This window comes from Coturnix japonica, chromosome 3 (assembly GCF_001577835.2).
Source record: "Coturnix japonica isolate 7356 chromosome 3, Coturnix japonica 2.1, whole genome shotgun sequence".
NCBI lineage: Eukaryota > Metazoa > Chordata > Aves > Galliformes > Phasianidae > Coturnix > Coturnix japonica.
In genome coordinates, this window is record NC_029518.1 from 2151407 (window position 1) to 2164541 (window position 13135).

The 13135-nt window shown below is 42.0% G+C and overlaps 1 protein-coding gene across 16 annotated transcripts in view; it reads right to left on the reverse strand.

Annotated features, from left to right (window-relative positions):
- The window catches only part of EHBP1 (EH domain binding protein 1), a 185121-nt gene that overhangs the window by 51958 nt on the left and 120028 nt on the right, over positions 1-13135 (reverse strand). For all 16 annotated transcript variants that reach the window (XM_015856563.2, XM_032443929.1, XM_015856565.2 and 13 more), the window contains 2 exons: positions 10421-11335; positions 8445-8588 (listed from right to left, as the gene is read on the reverse strand). In XM_015856563.2, coding sequence (XP_015712049.1) covers positions 8445-8588; positions 10421-11335 — 1059 coding nt within the window. The remainder of the gene's footprint in view (positions 1-8444; positions 8589-10420; positions 11336-13135) is intronic.

The following is a 13135-nucleotide window of genomic DNA, read 5'->3' on the forward strand; positions in this document are numbered from 1 at the left end:
GCAGTAACCTCTTCCCTCGCTTCTCCCTTTTCTGTAGGCGCCCTCTGCACAGAGCCCCACTTCAAAGGGCCGGGTGCTGCTGCGGGGCTGTCAGTGCGGGTCAGCAACACCGGAGCGGAAAGTGGCCGCGGTGCCGCGGCACAAAGAGCCTCCGCGGCCGGAATCAAACAGAGCCCAATTAAACTGATCATAACGTCCCAGTGAACACGAGGAAGCTCACCTGGTATTTCTGGACTTCTTGTGTGAATTCCCGACTCTGCTCGGTACTTGGTACCATAATTACCCTGACCAAAATACTGTGAAATTACCGCTCTGATCTACTAATGGCTGCAAAAAATCAGGCCGTTGTGGTTTGATGCCAAGGGGCTGTAGCGAGGTGGCGCAACGCTTTCTAACAGAGACGACAACTTCTAAAAACTCAAAAGGGAAAATTAACGGGATGTGGTTTATGTTGCCAAGGCCCGTTCATTAATTACCAATTTAATCACTGCTGGAGGCATGACATTACAAAAATCTGGCTGAAAGTTCTAATAGATTATGAAGACCACCTAAGAAGAGTGACCAAGAAATGTACAAAACAATTAATACTGTTTCACTGCTATCAAAGACACTCAGATTATTTTACATCAAGTGAAGCAAAAGAATTAGTAGCTTCACAGTGCCACCACTAGGAACTGTAAATACAATGGCACACAATTAGTAATGCACATGTGACTTTTCGTTCAAGGCATATATCCTTGGGAAAGCCAGAACATGATAAGGAGAACAAAAGAAACATTTTTAAATGAACTGAATAAAGATTTTAACTCTACCCTTGTGCATGCTGAGCAATAACAGAATAGGCGATGCAAAATACAGCTCGAAGTGATGGCGATATCATCCTGGGATTCACAACAGCATGTGCTGAGCATCCACGCAGAAAGCGGCCGCGGTTATGAGCGGCACTATGAAAAGAGCTTTCAAGACACGGAGGAAGATGGAGCTCACCTCACACACAACAGAGGGTCCCTGAAACTCCAAGACCTCCTTTTTGGGGGGCTAGCAGTTATAGTTGGAAAGAAAATGCTTTGAGGTTTTGAACTCGTGTTGTTCAGATATCTGAATGCTTATGCTGGGAGATTCTGTGTGAGCATGCAAGTTAGTGCTATGGCTGCAGAGCACACAGCACCTTGAAATTACACACACGGAATCAACAACTGCGCACTCGTATTTGGTGCTTAACTGGCGTAAACAGATGCGAATTATGGAAATATCACCAATAAAATCCAGCTGACAGTCTCAAGCATTTATAACTAAAACTCCAACTGAGTAACATCTGCCTCACGTTATCGGAGGTAACACTTCATTCATGAAATGCCTCCTGCTATAAAAACGACAGTGTATACTAATTCCTCTTAGCACTGCTTTTACTTGCACTAATTGATTTATTTTCCCAGCTATGTCAGGGGGGTGTCCTCAGCACTGTTTCTTGAAATATGACATCTTCATAGTCAGGAAGAGCTTATACAGATAAACTACGAAGTCAAAAGACACAGAACCCTCCTGGAAAGTTACGGAGTATTTTCAGTTTTCACGTCACAAGCAGCGGTAGCTAAAACCCCCTCGGATTGTTTTTGCCATCAGATTATCTCAGCATTAGTGTGCCATTAACCAGAATGACAATCAGTTCAGTTGTGGTTTTAAGTAAGTGTTCAGCCACTAGATCTAACCTGCATTTAAAGAGAAGTACGTTGTTAAAACAGCTATAAAACTTGGGATGCTCACAAAATGTAAATACTATATAGCATAGCCTTATCAGCTTAAACCATATTTAACCACTTTGTAGTGGCATACGTACCAGACATATAAATGAACAATGGGGAATAAGTTACCAAAGCTTTGGGATTACCAAAATAACGTTCAATCTTTTTACCAATTAGATGGTAACTGCTTCTTTGCAATCTCAGGAAGATCTAGTGATCATATCTAAATCTGGTCACAATTATCAGCATGACAGGCTAGTCTTCTTTCAATCGATATTTTCCAATTATTATTAAAGGACCAAGGTTGCCAGCTGCAAAGCCCTACACCTCAATACATTAAGGTTAGATGTTTAATTAATAAAGACTGACTTCTCTCCTTCAAAACCAAAACAGGAATAACTTAGGTCATGTTCTTTTACATGAATTAATACTATCACCTCAATTACAGCCATCTACTTTCTAGCTAGGGAGACTGCAAACAATTCCACTGACTGTCCAGATGGCTTTCCTAAAGCAACAGAAGCGGGGAATTTGATTTCACATATACAAACAAATTACTGAATAATGCACTGGATACTCATTTTCAAAAACCCATTAAAATGTTTGGAGGAAAGAATACCTGCAGTACTAACTCGATTTGAAGACATCTTTCACATTAAAACATCCTTTTCCTTGTGTGCTCTGAACTTGCATTCCCTGTTATTTCTGCTAATGCTGACTCCAGTTTACCTTGTGGTCACACAGCAGAGGAGGACAGCGAGCGGTTTATTTGCTCAGAGTGTTGCAGGTTTTTGCAGGACATGATCAATAAATCATACTGCTTAATAAAGGGTTTTTTTCTGAGCACTTACTCAGGAAACGAATCCCTTATTTTTTACTTTATTGCAGCTGGAATATCCTGTATCTGTGCAAATGCATGCAATCAAAATTAGAGTGTACAAAACCATCTCATTTCAGGTTTTGTCAGTTTCTGAAGCTCTTCTAAAAAGTCTTCCATTTCCACCCAGCTACTATGGATGCAAAAACTGTTATCATTTTGCACTCAAATATTTATGAAAATGAAAAGTAATGGGCAAAACAGATTGACACCTGAAGTAGAAAGAGCTTATTAAACATGAATTAGATACAGCCTCAACAAGTCCTTTGAGGAAGCGAGTAACAAAAAGCAATACTCTGAGCAGAAAGAAACAATCTCGTGGCAGAGCCCTTTCCTGCTGCCCTCTGCATACAGGCAGCATCTGCATGGTTAGAGGTAGCAGCTTCGCATCTCCATATTCTACTACAAAAGCTGAATGTAGGCAACTGTAACTGCCATTCAAACTGAATAAGTATGAAATAATGGTAGTAGAGGTAAGTAAAACCACATCTTTCTCTGCAGAAAGCGGGCTAGCAACAGTTGCATGTGAGCGCAGCAGCAGTGTCAGGACTGCTCTCTGAAAACACTCCTGCAATTAGCATTCATGGGTTTTAAATACTTGTTTTACAAACGGAGTCTCTTACAATGCTATTGTAAACAAAGAATTACTATTTTCATGGGAGGCAAAAGACAGAGGAACTCCCTGCAGATATCATTCCTGCATCCCAGAACCAATACTAGATCCTAAATACTCAGCATCTTTGGCCAAGACCATATGAAGGGCCCAGTCCTGCACCTAAATTCACTAAGAAGAAATCCTTGGCTTGTGCAAAATCACAGTAACTTCAGAAGTGATCACTGGTTTGCGTCTGCAAGACAACCACAACATCTCCCTAGAGGAGTACCATCTCACATGAATGCCATGCTATCTGGCATCCTCTGCTAGAGCTGTCTGCCTTGCAGATACCAGTTAAGAGGCTTTGACACATCATTTCAGAGATGACACAAAGAGTCTTGCTGCGGCACGACCTTTTACTGTCCCCAATCTCACCCATCTTCAGCCTAGATCTGAGCTCTACCCAGCAGTGTCCAATACTGGTTTACTTTCAATACACAGACTCATCAATAAGTTGCACCATTCTTTACTATACAATATTCAAATCTTGCTGTATAGACAGAACTATTAATTTCTTCAAGGGCTTTTCTACAGCACTCATCATTACAGTATTTAAGTGCCTTAAAAATATTAATGGCATTCTCCTCTCCCGGCACCCTGTGGTGGTGTTATTACCCTCTTCTTTGGCTGGGAACTGAAACGGAGAGACACAGCTAACAGGATCTAACACTGAGCGCATACTCTGGGAAGTCCATTACCTGCTTTTCTCAGCATTCTGAGCTTTATGCAGCCCTTTGTAAGCCTAAAGCACAGCTCCAATTGATTTCCCTGACAGACATGGAAGCTCATCTGCAAATTAAACCTTCACCTCAAATGGCCATTCAAAAAAGGAAGGATGCACAATTAATGACTGCTTGGAGGAAGTGTGGTTCAGAACACTCAGCAGCACTGACCAGGAACTCTGAGGCAAAGGCAACCTTACATTTAATTCTTTCAAGCCGTGACCTCATCCTCTTGCTCCCTGCAGTCTCTGCTTCACTTGCTGTACACCTTCCTACCAAAGGAACGGAGGTCCTCTGGACAAACAGCCTGCTCCATCACCTCAATACTCTGAGCTAAATGAGACACAAATGCTTTGGGGAAAATAGTATACAATCACATAATTAAAGACTGCATCATAACGCATATACACAAAGGAGGTTAATTAAAGTTGCCTGTGAATTTCTTAACTCCTAATTCCATCCTCTGTAATCATACTGACTCCACAACCATAGCCATTTGAGTTTACAGAGTAAACAACAGCTGCAGTACATTTCCATTCTTTACATGGACCAGTCATTAAAGGTGAATAAGACAAACATTTTGCCACTGGCCTTCACAGATTTTTTGCTGATGGTGCAGCTGTGCTGAGATTCAGCCTCCACAGATCCCACTCCACATTCTGGAAGTGAGGACTCCCCACTGCAAAGACCTTTAATCCCTGCACCTCCTCAGTACAACCCATCAGTCTTGGTCCTCTCTGGCTGCCAATTCACCATGTAGGTAGCACAGTCTCATCCCAAGCAAGCACTCGCTGTTAGCAACCATCACCACAAGTTTATGCTTTAGAGCATCTGGTAGGACTGGTTATGTCCATCCCAGCACTGTGTAGGTCATCACGAGAAGAGAGGCATTAAACAGAAGTGAGTTAGCTAATAAAAATGCTCTCCTGGTTAAAAGCTAAGTGACTACAGCTGCTGTACCAGATTGGAAATGACAAAAGCATCTCTGAAAGAGTCCCTGCATGCACATCTACATCAACAAAGTAAGAAGAGAGACTGAGCTGTCTGTAGATCGACCAGAGAAATGGCATGCATAAGGGGATCAGTAAGTCTGTTAGTCTGCTCATACAGCTTTTCAGTTCATTTTTCCAGTCTCCGAAAGGCTGCATCAATTTTAAGGACATACCTATAATCCTACCAAGACATGAACATGCTTTCAAGCAATTTCTGACCAATGTAGCCTTCTCTTCGACTTAAATAACTGTCTACAGGTTTACAGACAGGCAGCCTCTATACAGGCTGGAAAGAATACATTTTGCAGATTCAAGAGTTCCTGAGAAGCACTAAGGGAGCAGATCTAACAGTGTAAAAACTTCTCTCATGCAGCAAGGAGTGAAAAAAAAAAAAAATGGGAGAAAAGGGGCTAATACGCTACAAACAGAGGAAAACAGTTGAGAACAATGGGACTAAATCAAGTGGACTAAAGATAGGATGGGAGGTTACGGGGCAGAAGGCACTGAGAGAATATGTCTAAGGCAAGAAAGATTAAAGAAAGCAGGAATTAAGAAAGAGAAAGTAAAAAGCAGAGGAAAGGCAGTTGAAATGGACAGGAGAGACAGCTGAAATAGAGAGAGGAAAGAAGGGGAAGAGAATACAGCTTGGGATACAATGAGAAATCATAGAATTACAGAATCATGTAAGATCCGTACTTGGAAGGGACCCACAAGGATCACTGACCCCAGCCCCAGGCTTCAAAGAATACCACTCAAACCCAGCCCCTACGGTTGAGAGCCACAGGCATTCACAACATCCGGAAATCGGTTCCTGCTAATCTTCATTTGGAAATCAGAAATGGAGAACTTTGCCAACTTGAATATGTTGTGTTTGAGGTACATCCCCAACACTGCAAAGTCAGCAAGAGATTTTGACTCTACGGGGCAGCCTGAAGAGACAGTCTTTCTCTTCTCTTATTTTGTGATGCTCAAAGCTGCATACAGTGCTCAAGGTGAGTCCTCAGCAATGCAGAGCAGAGCGGGACAGTATGTGATTCTGAGGAGAATGGGAGTGAGTTGACAGATATATGAGCAAATTCAACACCTTAAACTTCTGCTCCAAAAATGTCATGTTAATGCATACATACACCCTCATCTAGAACATATACTATACATGTATGTATATGTATGTGACACATATGACGTGTCACATTTATACAATATATCAGATACGAATATTATACCCATATCCATTTATAACAATCCCTTTCAGATGCATCTTTCCTAGTGAAATGCATTAAGAGAACACTGAGCTTTCTAAGCCAAGAAACCAAAAATCAGGATATATGGAATTTACATCAGCTGTACATCCTTGCACACTGGTTCTTATTCCGTATGGTCTTTGTCTGAACACTTCATACTGGTTCTCCTTGACTTGACTACAGCTAGCTGCATTCAAAACTTCCAGAAGTCATTCCCTAATAATCTTGGTTTGGAAATCAGAAATTGAGGACTCTGCCAACTTGAATATGTTGAGTTTGAGTCCCCAACACAAAGTCAGCATTTTGACTGTACAGGGCAGCCTGAAGAAACAGTCTTTCTCTTCTCTACAGGCTTCCACCTAATTTCTTTTGCAGCTTCTGTAACAAATGCAGTGAGGTCCTATGGCTAATCCAGATGCCTGAACTGCACAAGGCTGATTCATCCTGAAAGGTCTGTCCCTATCTCTCACAATTGAGCTGGCTTTCACAGCCTAGACATTGTTTTCATTTATGTCTGTGTCTGCATTGCCATCTACCTCCTTGCCATCTACCTGAGGCATCTCTCCTCTGCATGCCTGCACAGTAGCTCCATTTCTTCCCGCTCAGATTACATCAGCAGGAGGACTTTGAGCCTAAGAGAGAAAGTTCTGCTTTCCAGTATTACAATCTGCATCAGAATGGACCCTGGTCACTAGGAGAGCAACAGCAAAAGGCATTCAGTCTGCTCTGTGCCCATATAGACCATTTCTACCGACGCAAACTTCCCTGGATTTCAAGGCTCTAATGATCTGCTATTAACCCAACTTTGGTTGTTTTGAACAGACTTTTCAAGGGAATGGAACCTTTTTCCCCATAAGACATTTTGAACATGGATAAAGCAATGCTCCACCCAACCTAATTCAGAGCAGCGGTTGAATAGGTTGCTTTTTATTATTATTTTTTTTTTCTGAACCCCAAAATTACCCCGAGGCACAGAGCTGTCATGGAAAATTTCAGCTCAAACAATTGAGTACTTGCAAAGTTATAAAACTTTGAAAGTAATAAGAAAACGTTGGGCAGCTTTTACTACAGTTAATTCTGCTTAAGTAGCTGCCGACAGCATCCCTCCTCTAACATTGTTTGGTATATGAAAAACTGTTTAAATTAAACCAAGAAGGAAATAAATCCAATACGAGACTTATACTAAGCCAGACTTACTGAAGAAAACAGTCCATCATGGAATAATTGTGACACTTTTTATATATCATTATACTATCATTAGACAAGTCAGGTCCATATGCAGATGGGAGCATGTTTTGCAGAAAAAGGTAAAAAAAAGAAGTAGAGAAATATTTGCAGTTTGCAGGGGAATTATTGATGGAAACAAAATGTCCAGCATGGACCCAAGATAGCTGAGAGTGAAATAAGATGTGTAAATCATTGTCTTCATTTTCTGATTGCGAGATCCCATTTATATAAGAAGCAGAATGTGTCCCTCAGGACCGGCCTCTCAAAGATGCAAAGCAGTAAAAACTCCAGCCTTTCTCTGTATCATTATTTTTCAGTTACATTTGCATTCTTAGTTGCCAGTACAGCCTCTACTACACAATAGTTAGAATCACAAAACCCACATTGCGAAGGTTTGCATAAAAATTAATTGCCTTTCATCTCCAGAGAGTACTCATCCTTCCAGGTCACCACTGAGGCCAACGGAGGTGCAACCAGAGCTGCTTCCACACTGGAGCTCATTCCCCAGCTCCGCTTTCCCACCTCACCAGCATAATCAACTTTCATGATAAAAAGGAATTGTTCCATCAACTCTTTTACAAGACTGTCATGAGCTGCCTCATTCACTGCGGTAACACTTAGGAAGCAGCAAGCAGTTGACATCACAGACTTGGGAAACACATTTACATTAAGTGAAAAAAAGAGAAGTAATGAAAAACAGCATAAATTACTTCACTATCATTTAACAAGTAACTTTTGTTTCTCGTCCCATTAGAAGCTGCAGTGCCAATCAAAGAAGGTGCTCCCAGACCTCTGCTTCCAGTGCAGTGTCAGGCATCAGCCTGCAGGATAAACAGGCTTTGAAGGTGCACGGAGGGCGCGCGACTCACCAGAGCACCAGGACGCGGCATGGAAAAGAATGATTCTGCAAATGCATTTCCCACAAAAACATCAACGTGTACAGGAAATTTAAGCAATGTAAACTGCCACACTGGCCAAAGGTTCTTACATCATTCAGCTGCTTATTGCGGGCTGGGATGATCGTATTGGTTAGCTGCTTATTCCCTGCCTTTAAAGCTGCATCTCTTCTTGCTTGCTCAAGCAGAACTCTTGCCCGTTCTTTAAGTTCTTCCTGTCTTGACAACATTCGTTGCTTAAAAATAAAGAAATATAATTAACAGCAGGGTAGCCTCAGGGTACTTAACATTTACACAGTAGCTAGTAGCCAGGAGCCTTCCTATATAATAAAGATCAGGAGTCACAAGGATTATAGCTTCGTGAGGTGACAGAGCGCTCTACAGAAATGAAAAGTAACGATAATCAAAACGTAAAATTAAAACAAAACTCACAGGCCTTTATAATGTAAATAGATTTCTCTCCCTTCCCCTTAAAACTTAATTTCTATCAACGTTTAATGCCTCTAAACTGCAACTGTGGAAAAAAAAATAATTGGTTTCATGGAAGCTAACCATGTTAAATGTGCTATGTGTTTACTTATTTACTTTAATATGTATGTAAATAGAATGCTTCGTTGGCTACTTATATGGGTATCATTCATTTCTAACTTAAACTGAACACAAAGAGGCTGGGTACAAGGGAAAACAACCTGCAACAATATCTGTTTCTACTTCATATTTAATGAAAGCCCCTCCTCCCTGCATGTGACTGATGACCCTGCAGAGCAGAAGTAATGGAAGGAGGACATCTGCACGGGCAAAATGAGCTTCCACACATCCAGACTTCCAAGTGCTGACTTCTTAGTGAAGCCCAACAGTGAAGATTCTGGGAAATCTATCCCTTTACATGGGCTGGAGTTGGAAGAGACACTGCAGGTTGTGCTCTTCCTCCACCATGTGGAAACTGAAACAGTCGAGACTAAGCAACAACGAGCAAGCTTTCAAGTTTAAGACTGAGACATCTGAGATTTCATTACGATGTACAGACACACAGGGGATGAATAACAGGGAAAAGTCTCTAGAGCCATCTTGTCCTACAACCTTGCATGTGAAAGTCTCATAACAGATCCCGTCCCTCCCTGCTGCATGACTTCGTCTTCCATGTGGGGTCACATCATTCCTTTCTCATCTGATACTCAAGGTTGAAGAAGGCAAATGTCACGAGGCTCCAGTGATTAAAGGAAAGAAATTAGCTGGCTCTGCAAGTAATATTTGGCCACTATCACCCATCTGTGGGCTGCTTCTCTTGCAATAAAACAAATCCTCGTGGTGCTTACTTGGGGAAAAATGTAAGAATGTTTGAAGCAATCTACAATGCCAAGAGACTGGCTGTATTCTTCTCTTATCACAACTAATGGCACAAAGCCAAACCAAGCTAAGACTAAAGAAAGGTCTTCTCGGGGTAAAATTGGGATTTTTGTAAACAGGGTTGATAAAATTTTTTACATATTTTTGTGATGATACTATTTACTGATAATGCTCAGTATTTGTATAATATTCAACTTTCATCCTCACAATAAATCTGCAAGGTAGGTGGGCATATACTTTTTATCTTTATAGAAAGGAAAATGATATTGTGGTTAAGAAACATGCCTGAGGCCATTCAGTGAACAGCATGATTTAGTATTCTGGAGTTTCTACCTCACCATCACAGACTACGTTCACAAGGCCGTGTGGTTTCTCAGATAAGATTTGGAAATATGTTTGGATATTTCAAGTCATTAAAAACTGACATTTTTTGAATATGGCTCAATGAACGAATAAGTCTGTTTTTTATTTATTTTTGTATTTTTTGGGAGAGTTATGCTGTAGGATGCAATATTTCAAAGAAAGGCATTGCCACTCTCAGGGGCTAGGACGAGGCCTGTAAGTTCATTTTTCATTGAATGGCTTTTTCAGCATCACAGACTTGTCAAAACACCTACTGCCCATCAATGACAGCCTGCACTACCCACCTTACCACGGGGGGACAACTCAAACAGAATCCCCGTGCTGACTCACAGGCACACAGAAAGTTGCAGTCTCTTACCTGGGCTGTCTTTGCAGCTGGATCTGCATGATTTGAAGTCATTCTGGCATCGCTGTCAGAATCAGATTCGGCTTGCCTCGGAGAAGCACATGTTTTCTTTGCAATATCCACATCCTTATTATAAAAGTATCCAAGGTTAGAAGTAGGAGATAAACTTGGCTTCATGCCATGCGGTCCAGGATCTTCTCTCATGCACTCTGGGGATCCCAAATGTCCCAGCTTTTCTTGTTCTGAGAAGCCAATGGTGTTGTCTGAACTCTGGTGTCGTTTTTTGTCGATATCTTCACAAGCAATCGTGGGAGATGCATCCTCTTTTTGATCACTGACATGTGCCAAGTCACTTAAGTCTAAAGTGTCAGCTTTCAGCAATTTCTTTTTTCCCACCATGGGCTGTGCTTGTGTAGTATCCGTACTGCTGCACTTCCCAACTTCTTCAGAGGCAGAAGTCCTTCCAGAGCTCTGCTGGGACTTCTGCGGGTCTGTGTCACTTCGAGTCCTGCGAGAGGAAGGGGAAGCTGTGCTTGGGCTTAAGTGGTCATCGGGAGTCTGATGCTCGCTTTCAGATTCCCCGACCCCACTGTCATTCACAAACACGGAGTCATCCTGAGAGGCAAAGTCTGCCAGGCCGCCATCCGGCACCTGCAGCTCAGGCTGCCGCTTCAGGTCGCTCAGCTCTGCGTAGAACTTCTCCTGGTCCACAGAGCTGTTGGTGTCTGTCTCGTAGTTACCCACTTTATATGTGCTTTTACTGCTGTTCTCTTCTATTTGAACCACATTCAATTCCTGGCCACAGAAATGAGCCCGTATTTGATAGAGATAGGTCATAACGGTCAGCTTGTCGGGGATTGCCAACAGAACCATGTCAGAAGGCTCCAGCAATCGGGATATTCCTAAGCTGGCAAACCCATCGTACGCCTTTAAAAAGAGGCAAAACAGAGATTATAATACAGCACTTTCTTACGTGTTGTAACATTTCAAGTAAACAAACATGCTACAGTGTTACAGGAACAGTATGGACTGCCTCTATTACCACTTATCCCTTTGCTTTCATTGCAGTGGGCTGGTATTTACTATTTTTCATTGCACGGCTCCATCTGAACTCAGCAACCTTCCCTGATGGATTCTAGACATCTCCTGGGGTACCTTCACAGTAATGCAGATCAAGAGGATATGACTCACAAAGACATCCAAACAGCATTGCTCTCAATACTCCCAGCACGCTCCTATACCACAATAAATCTTGTTACTCAAACTATTGCCACTTTCGTTACTAAAAAGATGTTCATGAAGGTGCAGTGTAAAACTCCTCGTGTCTGCATTAGGAAAGTCTCCTATGGCACCTTCACTGGCTCTCAGTCCAGCAGCAGGAAACAAGCAAGTGGAAAAAAAATGTGAGAGTTGGAACAGGGGGAAAAAAAAGCAACAAGGGATGGCTTTTTAAGATAAGGAGCAAAGATAGAAGAAACATGACACTAATCCATCTTGGGTTTTATCACTGGTGATCAACCTTCTCCCTTCTATTGGTCATGTAATTGCTGTGATTTGTGTTGATGAAAAACAATGTATGTGCAGATAGCCCAAAAGAACACTGTCACAGATGGAGTGATGCAGGACAGAAATCGTCCAGCAAACAAATGCATTTTTAAAACTTCAGCTGTAAATTCACCATAAATTTATAAAAAAGAGTCTATTTCATTCATGCTTTACTTTCCTTTGTAGGAGCTGAAGAGTGAAAGCCTTCTGGTTTAAGAGGCCAGATCATATTCTTTCTGTTCTGAGTGGGCTTGGTGCATCAGGTTTTTCTAGTTTTGAAGAATTGAAGCCGTTTCTCAATTTACAATTAATTATTACTACATCTGCAGGCTGCAGAAGGCCTCCTGTTAGCGAAGCCCAACTCCTCCTACCCAGCAGCCTTGCAGCTCCTGCCCACCCTCTTCTGCAAGGCTCCAAAATGCCAACAGCTGCTCCATCAGCCTGTCCAACAAAAAAAGGTCCTAAATTTAAGACACAGAAGGGAACCTGTCCTTTTGCAGGGAAACAGTAATGCATATTGCTGACTTCAGCGTTGCTCTGGTTATACAAAATTTCCTTTATTTACTTAGTTTTGGAAGGCTGGAGACAAGAAAGAGGAGGGAAATTAACTGCAATTTCATATCTTTTAGGTTTTCAGAGCACTCCCTTTCATGGCAGCCAATGTTCACTGCTGATCTTTGGTGAGGAATCGCATTTATGGGATAGCTAACTAAGAGAGATGGCCATGCCATTTGTAAGAGAGGAGCTATGCTTTGATAAGAGTAGGAGCAGCAGCAAAAAACACAGATGTTGTATTTGCTGATAGGAAGCTCCAGACAGAGCAGAAGAACAGGGAAAGAATGGGTCTGTAGGTGGGCAGCCTAAGGATGGATGGACACTCACCCCCAACAGGTTGCCTTGGGAAGCAGAGCAAGATATTCATGCCAGTCTGCAGAATGGATGCAGCACCAGGGTTTGCTGCATGACTCACTAAGTGGGTCAGAGCTGACGGAGTGCCATAAATAACCTGCTGCCCCTCACTGAGGACAGTGGGAGTTGGCATTTCAGGAATGAAAGAATATAGGCTTGGGTTAGCAGTCCACAGTATCAAAAGCCCATAGATGTAATGTGACCCGAACACTTTCATACACTTGTTATTTACGTGCTAATCAAACGAAATCCCAGGCTTATTTCCCAGAGTCT